The 13103-nt window shown below is 47.2% G+C and overlaps 1 protein-coding gene and 1 long non-coding RNA gene across 2 annotated transcripts; both read left to right on the forward strand.

Moving 5' to 3' along the window:
* Positions 1 to 7187: 7187 nt before the first annotated feature.
* Positions 7188 to 9590, forward strand: LOC120705625 (gibberellin 2-beta-dioxygenase 3-like). Its single transcript, XM_039990073.1, has 3 exons — positions 7188 to 7715; positions 8311 to 8677; positions 9073 to 9590. Exons 1-3 carry the CDS (start codon positions 7261 to 7263, stop codon positions 9310 to 9312), a joined length of 1062 nt encoding a protein of 353 aa, XP_039846007.1. The 5' UTR covers positions 7188 to 7260; the 3' UTR covers positions 9313 to 9590.
* A 1447-nt stretch (positions 9591 to 11037) lies between these two features.
* Positions 11038 to 13095, forward strand: LOC120705626. Its single transcript, XR_005688013.1, has 3 exons — positions 11038 to 12363; positions 12440 to 12594; positions 12732 to 13095. It is a non-coding gene; the product is annotated as an uncharacterized LOC120705626 (long non-coding RNA).
* The last annotated feature ends 8 nt before the right edge of the window (positions 13096 to 13103 follow it).

Below are 13103 nucleotides of genomic sequence, written 5' to 3' on the forward strand. Positions count from 1 at the left end.
ACAAACCATATAGCCAGATGCTCTACAACCCACGTACATGCATATAGTTGTATTAAAATAATCCGGCTAGCTTGCGAATCCTATTCCAATTCAGCCTGTTTCGTTGATGCTTTACAGTTGGAGCCAATCAATATTCTCTTCCATGGAATTTGTGTCCCTTCTTTAAGTCTCACCTGTATAGAACCAATATAGAAATATCCTCTTTTCTTCTCTATATTTTTGCGCAGATTAATTCCCTTGAAAAGAAGGTTGCACGGCAACACACTAGATGAAACAGCCTGACTCGTCTCCTTGGCCCTCTCTCCATGCTTCATATGAATATTAAATTCACCAAGCTTAATTGTCATAGAATTGTTTATATTATTGCTACCCCAAATAATTGAATCCTTTCCTTTGTTCAATAGGACATTATTAAGTGTAACATTGTGAGGAGCCATGGGCTCATCATCCTCTTCCCCTTGAAACAAAGTCGTCCTCGACTTTGACATATTTTTGAAAGACTTCTCACTCGAAACTGGGAATACACCATTCATATTTTTGTCAATTCTAATTTCATCCTTATTAATATCTTGTTGCTTCACAGCTACTGCTTTTGGATCAACATTGTTAACTTTGGACTCACTAGCTGCTGCTTCTGGAGTAGGAATATTCACATCACTCTCCGTCCCTTGAAGCAAAGTCGTCCTCGACTTTGGGACAATTTCAGCAACCTTTTTCTTTACTTTCACATGAGGAAAAATGATAGCCTTAATAGCACTCTCCGGCATTGGTTTCAGCACATGATGAACTCCCTTGTGCACAAAAGAATAATTATTGGAACGACCACCATGTGTTGCATCAACATCAAACTGCCATGGTCTTCCCAACAACAAATGACATGCACTCATCGGCGCAACAGCACAATCTACTGTATCCATATAATTTCCAATAGAAAATTTTACTCGCACCTTATGAGTAATTTTCAGCGTGCCACTTTGATTCATCCATTGCATGTAACAAGGACTAGGAAGCCTCCATGTAGATAAGGACAAGGCATGTACTAAATCTGAGCTAATGACATTAGTGAAGCTACCACCATCAATAATTAGCTTGCATACCTTATCATGAACTTTGCATTCCGAGTGAAATATATTAGATCGCTGCCCTCTCACATCAATAGTAGTACCATCACTGTGAACTTCCCGTGCCATCATAGATAACCCATTTGATGCAACATCATTATCATCAATTTTAATGTCAGGCTGAGTATCACAAGAAGAATCAGTAGCATGCAGCCCTGATGCTAAAGAAAGATCCACCCTCTCATCAATAGAGATTTGCTCAGGCACTCCAGCCTGCTGCTCAAGTGGAGAAGAAATATCTGAAATACTAGTATTCAATGGGACATCTTCTCCAACAACGGATGTGGCTGTAGGAATATCACTAGGCAATCCCATGATAGCCGGCTGGTTAGTAGAATTATTCTTCTCAAATGGTGTAGCAGAAGAAAATTTAGAAGCAACCAAATCAGAACTCCCACTACTTGATAATATATTCTTCTCTGGCTCAAAAGGAGGAGCAAAGCGTCGGCGCAACGCCTCCTTCATTGCATACCAAGTAGTGCAATAGTCATCACCATGTTCCAGTTGCATTCTTCGGAACCATAATGACACAGAAATAGAGAAGCTTCGTTTTGCCAAATTAGCCAGCTGGTTTAACGGCAATTCACCAATAGAATAACAATTTATTATAGCATCCTCCCACTCATAGTATTCTGATGGAGATGTTGTTGCACACAACATCGGTACAAACTCAAGGTATACGTCAAAAGAGTAATCCATCACCAAAAATTAGCAGAGTACCGTGAACAACCTGTCTCGTGATACCAAATGATAAGAACACGCCTACGCTGTCCAAAGATTTGCCCAATCTTTCACGGTGCAAGAATCAATAATCAATATAATCTGAATTAGCACACGGGCAAGACAAATAAAATCTCAGCCAATAGCTACTAACTCCAAAACGTAGTTGTATTCTCGCGAGTAATAGTATAGATTAATTTCTCTTGCCAACCAATCACAGCAAACAAACCTCGCGTAAGCACAGACCCAAACAAGATAGCAGCAGTAGTTCACCACCGTTGGAATAAACAACTCAAATATGCCCCTCAATAATCAGCCAGCAAAGATAGATATAAGGATTGGCTTACAAGATTGCAGACCAAACCCTAATAACAGCGACCTTCTCCCACCCGTGCTTCCGAAGAATACGATCAGAAGAAGAGGGATCTCAACAAGAAATCCAAGTGACGCACCCGAGTAGTAGCAACTCGATCACGCACTCCACGCAAATCCGACGAGAGGATCAGCTTCAATTCATGATAATAGATGGGATCGCCATCTAGGGTTCCGGTCGAGGAGGAGCGACGGCTCGACAGGAAAATCCACGATCAAAACAAGTCCTCCGTTTACAGGGAACGCTGCCCAATATAAGTGCGCGAAGGCACCTGGACTTAACTTGGACTCGGCCAACATGGCCTGACTGCACCTATTACGAGTCTAACAAAACAAACCATATAGCCAGATGCTCTACAACCCACGTACATGCATATAGTTGTATTAAAATAATCCGGCTAGCTTGCGAATCCTATTCCAATTCAGCCTGTTTCGTTGATGCTTTACAGTTGGAGCCAATCAATATTCTCTTCCATGGAATTTGTGTCCCTTCTTTAAGTCTCACCTGTATAGAACCAATATAGAAATATCCTCTTTTCTTCTCTATATTTTTGCGCAGATTAATTCCCTTGAAAAGAAGGTTGCACGGCAACACACTAGATGAAACAGCCTGACTCGTCTCCTTGGCCCTCTCTCCATGCTTCATATGAATATTAAATTCACCAAGCTTAATTGTCATAGAATTGTTTATATTATTGCTACCCCAAATAATTGAATCCTTTCCTTTGTTCAATAGGACATTATTAAGTGTAACATTGTGAGGAGCCATGGGCTCATCAAACCACCCCACCCACCCCTCCATGATGGGTACGGTCAGCCATCATCGGTGCGGTGTGGTGTGGGTTCGCGCACGAGGGGGATTTCTTCCTCAGGTCATGAATTCGCGTCCATGGATCATCGATTCAGGTGTCCCCATGCCACAGCCCACAGCCTTGCTGAATGCTGAGGCTAGAGTGCAGCCGCTTTATCGTAGACACGGCTGGATTTGGGCAGGTGAGTGGGGGTCGGCACACAGCAAAGCTACAACAACCTCACCTCAATCAGGCAGCGTGCTCTAACCCACCAACTTTTTCTTCCACCAATGACCTGGCATCAAACGGGAGCCTGCCCGCCCCTGAATCAACAGACAACAGGGGGGTTCATTCAGGTATCGCTGACTATGGCACTAGCACCCTCCAATCAAGGCTTCCTTCCTCGCGATCTTGCTCGATGGTTCTGTTACTCTTGTTGCGAGCGAGGGGATTGCAAGCTACGAGCAGCACCACCCTGAGCTTGGCACAGCTGCGCTCGTAAACTTGAGATCGCAAATCGTTGTCGTTGCTGTTCAGGTTGCAATCGCCGGCTCGGCACTGCGCCGCTACAGTGCCCGGGAAAGAGACCTGCCGAGCGCGAGAGTCCTCCTGCAAGTGGTCGTCATATCATGGGCCGGGCCGGGGAGGGGCCCCTCGTCCGATCCAGCCATTTCGTCAATGACAGACGCGACAGCCGGACAGCGAAGCAAATTGACGGCCGCGGCTCCTCCTCTGCACGTCTGCGGCACCACGGAACCAAAGGATGTCAATGGCGCCTGCACATCTCTCCATCTTGCTCTGGCGAATAAAATTGGACAGATAATCTCAGCTTCGCCTCTTATTTAGTTTGGGAATCAAGAAAATGGAATACGGTGATGGTATCTGCAGAATAGTATGCTTGCTTCCATGAATCGATTAACTATTTGTGTTTAATTTGGCATTTTTCGATATATTTCTCATTTTTCTTATTAGCTGTGGTTGCTAGAATGAGATGAAACGCAAAAGCACCTTTTTTTCTTTTACCATGGCGTCCTGGTTGTGACTCTATTTATCAGGGATCATTGCATGTATAGAGTTTAAAGATTGTATGTATTCAGTTGATACATAGACCGGACTTTTTCATCTAAAATAGTAAGAATGAGGAGAAATATGTGAACTGACTCGTCACCTTTTGCGCGGACAAGAACTAAAATAAAATGTTGATAGCTAGGTTTGAACTCGTCATTACTCAAATCAAACATCTTAGTCTATCAGCACACTATATAAATGCCCACCTCAGTTACAGTTCTTCAGGATAGATAATTCACTACTTGTTTACTTTGGTTGAGCTCAGCGTATCTTAATATCAACAATCGAATCCCACATCTTTTCCATCATGTCAACGAGCCAATCAGACCGTTTCAATTTTTCCTTTTGAAATGTCAATTATCAAGATTTGAACTCATTGCTCAAATCAACAATCTTAGGGTCTGTTTGGATGAGGCTAAAGTTGACTGCTAAACTATAGCACATATTAGCACTCATACCTATATTAAAAATTTTAAGTCTCGCCTAAAATTTAGCCCATTCTATTAGCACTCCCATTTGGATTAACTAGTGCTAAAATTTAGCACTTTCACTCATTAGGGCAGCCGCAATGTGATGAAAAAGTGGTCATTATGCAATAAATGCATCTTTGAGGACTGACTATATACATTGCAGAGGTGGTCTTTATAGCAATGATTGCTAAAGTAGTTCATAGGCATATGGACCGGCCATAAGAGAATAGAATATATCAACTTTTGATTTTACTGTGTACAAATGGATATTAAACTAAAACAGTTTGCGTTGGAAATGAGGAAGTTGAGTAAAAGCTGTATTTTTTTAACTTGTGGGACCCACCTTATGACCTACTCAGTTATTTGCACATTGTGAGTCTAACTTTTAGACTATTGACACCTGCTGTGGCCCCCGCCTTATGAACCATGCGGTCCTCTAACATTGCCCTCGCCCTTAGCATTTGGGTCCAAATAGAACCTTAGTATAACACAATAATACATAAATGCCCTCATGTGTGGTTCTTCAGTCTTCAGGATAGATAAGATAGCATTGCTAGTCTGGTTGAGGTCAGCGTATCTTAATATCAACAATCGAATCCCACATCTTTTCTGTCATGCCAATTAACCAATCAGACCATTTTCGTCGAAGTTGTTGTCAGTGGACCGTGACAGGCTTGTGTGGAAGAGAACGGGAGTTGATCCACGTTGCGTTTGACGTATGGAATGCTACTGACAGTGACACGGGAAATCGGTAGCACTAGCAGAAAAAACGCTGATGAGGCAAGAAAACCTGGGCTGAAAAAAGTATTGTGAGAATCCTGCAATGCAGTACAGCAACAATCCAAAGAGGCCAGACACTACTTTTTGTACGCCAGGGAAACAGTAGCTTCTTTCCGGTATGTGATTTTGTATCGTAAAAAAAAAAACTCGACCAGCGAGGGGCAAGCCGCCCCCGGGCATTAATGTAAGAAGAAGACTTCTCACGTAGTGCGAGAAAACCCCCGAACCCCTGTCTCACCCTTACACAGGGGCGCCGTAACCCATACCGTAACCCGTGTGAGAGCGGGCCGGGGTGAGCCGGGACCTATTTCCATGTGCTTTGGTGTGTAGGCAGGCGAGGGAATTTTTTTAACCTCAGCATAAAATTTGCTCCCACTAGGAGTCGAACCCAGGACCTGAGGAGTGCTACGGAGGCCACCTAACCAATCCGGCTAGGCACCCTTTCGCCCATTTTGTATCGTATCTTTGAAAAAAATGATAAACACAAAAGACAACATGATAAACAAAGTTTTTGGTGATAATTTTGTGTTTTGTGTGAGCAACGGATTGAAGGACCAAAGGGACTGCACGTCTAGTTCCGCACGGATTGAATGATCCAAGGGATTCCGTGCCCTAGTAACCCAGCAACTACCAACAAGAACTTGCAGCCGATATCTTATCGTAATAATCTAAAAAAGGAACTTCAATAATTTCATTCAAATCCCAAAGGGACGAGACATTGTACATGGAATTTAGGAGGACGGGGGTAGATGTACCAAGAATTTCCATCCCTAGATCTGTTTAGGGTGGCATGCATTCCAAACATTCCAAGACTAGAAAACCGATCGTAGGGTTTGTGGTCCTCGCTTGTCAAATTGAGAAAAGGAAGAGGAAACACGTTTGGTCTTCTCCAATACTAGCTGCGTTTGCAGTGATCCGTGCTTCGTAATGTCAGCACTCATCAGTCGTGATCACCATCTCTTTTTCATCAGAGGAAGATGCGCTAGGATCAAGGCAAGATGAGTACGCCTTGACAGCAGCCGATGAACCAACCAAGCAACCAACGATCACTACTTCAGAGACATGTTCAACAATACACGCCACCACTTTACCTTTCTTGATAAGAAAATAAAAATATCATGCCATGAACTAGCTAGGATGGCCATCAGAAATCAAAGTAAGTAGCCATCCCCTTTTAAATCTATCTATCTTTTCTGTTTGCTGCAACTTAGCAGAAGATCATGTACAGCTCATACGACAAGGATGTATCATATCCCTGTGCACTATTCGATCATCTCTCAATCAAAATAAGTACTTCATCTTGTGTGCTTTTTTTTTCCTGCAGCATTGTCTATAGTTTAGAAAAGAAAGAGATTTCGAACAAGCATATTAAGTTCTGTGGGATCTCATAAAAAATATGCTACAAAATGTCCTACTCAACCAATTTAATCTCAAATAATATTTTAAAGGATTATAGTTCAGATCTCTAGTAATGTAATGTTCTGAGTGCATGGCCAGAGGCGATGGGTCTATTTGGTTGGGCTGTGTCTACGGAAAAAAAGCTGCCGTGGGTTGTGAGCGGTGAAAAAGCTCAGAACCTTTTGGATGAATTAGCACAGGTTCCTAAAAATTAACACATGTCCATATGAAAGTCAGATTCAGATTTAAGATCATGTAAGCAATCCAGTGGCCGATATAAAGCCTCACATGTTGACAGTGTGTTTGCAATAGCGTCAGGCAAGATTTACATCAAGTGACATTAACAAGTACTGGTACTAGGCCTTGATTGGCCACCGATGCTTGATCAGAGGGCCCAAGTTACAGCAGCATGCCTGTACATACTGCCCAGCCATGCACCGTGGCGTGGCTATATAAGATGCGCGCACGCGCGGCTCTCCTTACCCTCGCGTTCGTGCTGTGCATAAACCTCTTCCTCTGCTTTCCTCTGTTTCGCCGGCCATGGTTGTCCTCGCCAAGGGTGAGCTCGAGCAGATCGCCCTCCCCGCGGCGCAGCCGGCGGCGGCCGACGTGCGGTCGGTGGACCTGTCCGCGGCGGCGGGGCCCGCGCGCTCGGCCGCGGCGCGCGCGCTGGTGGCGGCGTGCGAGGAGCACGGGTTCTTCCGGGTGACGGGTCACGGCGTGCCGGCGGAGCTCGTGCGCGCGGCGGAGGCCGCGGCGTCCGGGTTCTTCGCGCGGCCGCAGGGCGAGAAGGACGAGGAGGCCCCGACGCTCGGGTACGGCAGCAAGCGGGTCGGCGGCAACGGCGACATCGGGTGGGTCGAGTACCTCCTGCTCGGCGTCACGCCCGCCGGCGCCGTGCCCGTCGCCTCCGCGTCCTCCTCAACATTGCCGTGCGCCGCGGCCGCCGCCTCGTCTTCGTCGGCGTCGTCGTCCACGCCGGCTGGCCCCTTACGGTGAGTCGAAGCGGTGACGTTTACGTCAGCGGTCGGTGTTGCCTCCCTGCCTCTGCTTGCTCCCGGCAACGCCTTTCCATCGCTCACTCCACTCCATCATGCCCCTGCTCCAGCTCGCGTCCGTGACGTGGAGCGAGATACCACACGAGGCACGCGCACGTGCCAGGAACCAACACGGTATCGGTAGTGGAATTTCTTAGCGGCCACGTTGACCAAAACCAGACGCATGAACAGTAGTACCAGGCGTCGGGGGGCGGAAAAGAAAAGGAAAGAGTCCCTGTCCGTGGTTAAGACCGCTCGCCGTGGCCGCGTGCTGCGTCACAGGCTTCTGGCGGCCGACGACGCGCACGCCGTTTGACTCACGTGCGCCGCCGCGTCCCCCGCGCGACGTCGGTTGCATGGTCTCTCTCGACGCGCCGGCGCCGCCCGTTGATTGAGGTGGTGGCGGCCGGGGCGAGTGGTGACGTGCTGCCGCGCGGCTCCAACGCAGGAGCGGCCGCCTAGCAGAGGCATTGGAAGAAATCCAGAGAAAACAAAAGCAAGCTGGGTGTATAAATAATAATTTATTGTGATCTGCTTTCATTTCGTCTGACAGGGATCTCCTGGACGAGTACACGGAGGCGGTGCGGCGGATGGCGTGCGCGGTGCTGGAGCTGATGGCGGAGGGGCTGGGCCTCGCCGGCGGCGAGGGCGAGGACGACGAGGTGGGCGCGCTGGCGCGGCTGGTGACGCGCGCGGACAGCGACTGCGTGCTGCGGGTGAACCACTATCCGCCGCGGCCCCCCGCGGCGGCGGGCGCGCCCAGCCTGACGGGGTTCGGCGAGCACACGGACCCCCAGATCATCTCCGTGCTCCGCTCCAACGGCACCTCCGGCCTGGAGATCGCGCTGCGGGGCGGCGCCTGGGCCTCCGTCCCGCCCGACGGGGACGCCTTCTTCGTCAACGTCGGCGACACCCTGCAGGTACGCCCATTGATCGCTTGCCTTTTACTGTGTCAGTCAGTCTGTCAGTGGCCATACCATACATCTCGATCGAGCAAGCAATCCAGTCAGTCACGAGCAGCTAGCGAGCGGTACTCGCTCGAGATCTTTCGATGGGTCAACATCCATCCAACACGAATACACGATCGATCGACCTGTAAATAGCACGTACGGCCATATCTCGGGCCCAAACTGCACGTGAAACCTGCTGGCAGGCAGCCGTACGTGCAAATGCAATGAGCTGCTGAATAAAGCATGGGGCTCGCGCACGAACAGCGACGGCTCTTGGAAAAGTCCAAGCAGAGCGTATGCTGACGCTGCTGGGCATGCTTCCTAATTTGTGTTCACTGCTGATCAATGGCCGGCTGGGCGTGCAGGTGTTGACGAACGGGAGGTTCAGGAGCGTGCGGCACCGGGTGGTGGTGAACAGCGAGCGGTCCAGGCTGTCGCTGATCTTCTTCGGCGGGCCGCCGCTCGGCGAGAGGCTGGCGCCGCTGCCGCAGCTCCTCGGGGACGGCGGCCGGAGCCGGTACCGGGAGTTCACCTGGGCGGAGTTCAAGAACAGCGGGCGCAGGACCAGGCTCGCGGAGGACCGCCTCTCCCGCTTCGAGAACTAGCTGGCTACTGCTGCTAGATCGAAGCAAGCACAGCCAGGCTACCTAAGCTATAGCTAGCTAGTACCGTAGGAAGGGATCTTGTATGCATCTTCCGTATGTCACAATACAGTATTCTTTTGCTGCTTGTGGCCCTAGTACGTGTTGATACACGTGTATGTATGCACGTATACATACGGCGCACAGGTATATATACCATCTGCTAGTGTCCGTCTGTCTTATCTCTGTTAACTTACAACTCCAACGTGCTTAATTGGAAGCAATAATAGTTGATGCATGAACGAGTTCTGAACAACTGATCGATCGATCAGCAGGCACTGATGCTGGCACGTACGGTCAGATCAGAGATGCATGTCCCTCCGGGGTCGAACCTACCGCTCGTGAATGCCTGCCTGATCGTGCAACATTAGCCAGCCTGTTTTTGTGGCCCTTCCCAACAGCAGCAGTACTTGCGTGCAGCTAGGACGGGACGTAAAGTGCCAGTTGTTACCTGATCATCATCACTTTCCGAGCTGTGTTTAGTTCTAAAATTTCTCCCTCTAAACTTCACTATTCACCTATCACATCAAATCTTTTGTCTCATGTATAAAACATTAAATATAAGTAAATAAAAAAAACTAATTGTATAGTTTTGATGTACACGACGAGACGAATTTTTTGAGCCTACTTAGGTCATGGTAGGACAACAATTATCACAAGCAAACGAAAAATACTATAGTGTGCTACAGCGTCCGATGTGACTTTTTTTTACCACCATTTTACGGATCTAAACACAAATCGTTCTGTGCTGCACGCTGCACAAGAGCAGCAGCAGTACTTGCTTGCACCTGGACAGCTCCAGCAGAGTAACAGCGAAGTGTGTCGCAAAGAAAGAGGGGTGTTTGTCTGTTTGATTTGAGGTGGAACAGATCAGCTAGTGTTTGACCCTAGCTAGGAGACGATGACACCCAGAGGGCCAGACAAATGCATGGGATGGGACTGACATGCATCTCAGTCAAACCTAGAACTGGTTCAGGCCACTTGAATCAAGCACCTGCGTGCTCTTACCTGTCATTAACTAGTAGTCATTCATTCAGATAGTAGAAGCGAAGTTTCGCTGTATAGTAATAGTAACAGTTTTTTTCTGGCTTAATTTCCAACAAGAGTTTAGCCTCAACCTCTCGCCACCCTCCCTCCACTGCACACTTCCTTGTCCTCCTAACGTACAGTAATCCCCAGCCATCTTTAGCCCTGGAGGTTGCCGTTGTGTTATCCATTCCAATCGACGATTTCATTCTCGCTCGCCTCCAATCCACTTGCTGCCTGCGGCGCCATTGCGAGCAAGCCAGCAGGCTGGTTTCATCCTAGCTGTTCTTGAACGGGTGCTCAAAAACCAGCCCCCATCCATGGAAGATGATGGGAACGGGTGCTCGACGTGATCAAGGGAGACATGGATTGAACGCTTCGGCTGGATAGGTGGCCAGGCAGGCAGGCGCGAGCCCTGATGAGTGCAATCTATCATACCTCGCCTTTGCGCAACACGCCGGCCGGCGACAGCCAGCCACCGCCTCTTGGAGATCTGCCGCGTCCTGTTCCTAGCTCCATAGCTGGGCCCGCGCCGATCAAAAAGGAAACCCGGGTGAATGTTTCCCGGCCCGGGCAGGTACATTTGCTGCCTTTGGATTGTTTTTCGAGATTTGTGCCTCGGCTGCCCCCGCGTCTCAGGCATAAATCACCCGTTGTGGGCTCCAGACGTCAGTTCTTTCCTCTTGCTCAGATCCCCTTTCCCCTTTCGTTTTCTTCCCTTTCTCCCATCCATCGCCGCGCCAGTTCTTCCCCCGCAATTACCACCATGGACCCCCCTCCGTGCTCTTAATTTTCTAGCCCTTCCATCTGCTGCAGTCTCCGGCGGCGGCATCACAACCATGGATCGGAGGTCTTTCAACTCAGCATCCTCCCCGGCCCTTCGAAGAGTCCACGTATCCGGCGGCGAATCAGGGAGTTCTTCTCCTTCTTCCTGTTGCCGTCCGCCGATTGCGCCAACAATGGTTGTGGTCAAGGTGTCGCAGAGCCTGATTTCCTTTGCTATTGCGGTAATCCCGCTCGGATTTTAACTTCCGGCACCTGACGGAATCCGCGTCGCAAGTTCGTCGTGTGCCACAAGCGAGGTTATGCTTTGCTTTGTTTGATTTGAATAATCTGAAAATGTTGTAGATAAGGAAAAATCATGCAACAGGTCATCTTAACATTACACATTTTTAGCAAATGAATGGAACATCATGGGACAAGTCTTCTAAATAGGTACACATTTTCAGAATCAATGTTCCTCCTTTTCCTTTTCAGATTGTTAATATTAGGCATAGATAACTCTATTTCGTTACCGGTGCTAACTGTCGTAACATGTTACCTATGGCTCACTATCAAATTATACCACATTTATATGTACGGAACCAATAGAGTTTCAGAATCCCATGTTTGCTTTTCGTGAGCACCATTTACTGAACTTCTAAGCAGGCACGATCAATCTCTAATTGTTGCATGTTCCAAATTTATAGATCCATAATGTGAAGAATTGGCAGGTCATTTTTAGAAATGACCTCTGCACTAAACCATAGATACATGCAATATGATATCCATTTATTGCTTCAATTCGACCAAGTAGGCACAAATGGTAGAGTAACTTGCATACTTTCTGAGTGATACTCATCCCTGAACCTGGGCGAGCCAAATAGCCGATCTGAAATATTATTCACCGAACCATGATAAGCCATACAATCTAAATGGTAAAAAATGATGCCTCAAGGCAAATTGACTTAAATATAGATATGCTATTATTCTTAAAATAAATATGTAGTCACCCAAATTCACTATGAAACCATGCTATGTTACCATCTAATAAGTTTATCTCTACTACTAAAAAGAGGCTAAGGGTGATGTTTTTTTCGTCTACACAATTTGGTTAAGCCTCGGACGGTTGCAGATCGGCCGTTCGATCTGCAGCCAAGAATTGTTGAATCAGTTTGTTACTAAAGGGGTAGGCCAACGAAGGCTCCAGCTACTCTAAACAATGCAGATGTAAGTATAGTATTAGTAGTAAGCTACACAACCAAAATGTTTTTGTTCAAGCCAAGATGTGCTACTCTTTTTCCAGGAGGGTTGTTCAGATCCCAGAGCAAAACAGCTGAGTTTGGAGGCAGTTACTGCACTCTGTTCCGCATTCAAGGATTCTATTTCCAAAGCAATTGATTAGATCATAGACACAACACAAGTCTTGATGGAGCACATTAGTAGTTGATGATGCAGCTGGTAATTTTTTTCCCCACAACCATTCCTTACAATCTGTTGGTTTCTTATCTATTAATAATGGATATAAGTTCCCAAGAACATTGTTGCATTTCTTTCAGATTCTGATGTATTCTCACCATTTAATGTTCCTAACACAGGCTGAACATGGAGAAAATTGTGTAGAGCTAATGTACCAACTTCTCAGCATGGCAGGCAATTAGGAGGCATACCAGATTTGTTGATTGACCTCCTGGAAATTTGATGATGATGCCTGTGTAACATTAGGCCATTCACAGTGTCTGTTTGTTTTGTTTTTCTTTTTGGTGGGAAGCAAGTGACATTGTTTAGGTCTGTTCTTTTGCTCACCATTCAACTTAGGTTTCAATGGCTCTGTTATATCGAACACTATCTAAGTGTCACCAACTGTGATTGAACCATTGTACTGTTCCTGCCTTTTGCTTCTCAACAGCTGGGCAGCTGTTTCAGACCAGATTGGTTAAAATATTCTGTTACTGAACCTAAGAGCACAT

This window comes from Panicum virgatum, chromosome 5K (genome assembly GCF_016808335.1).
Source record: "Panicum virgatum strain AP13 chromosome 5K, P.virgatum_v5, whole genome shotgun sequence".
Taxonomy (NCBI): Eukaryota; Viridiplantae; Streptophyta; class Magnoliopsida; order Poales; family Poaceae; genus Panicum; species Panicum virgatum.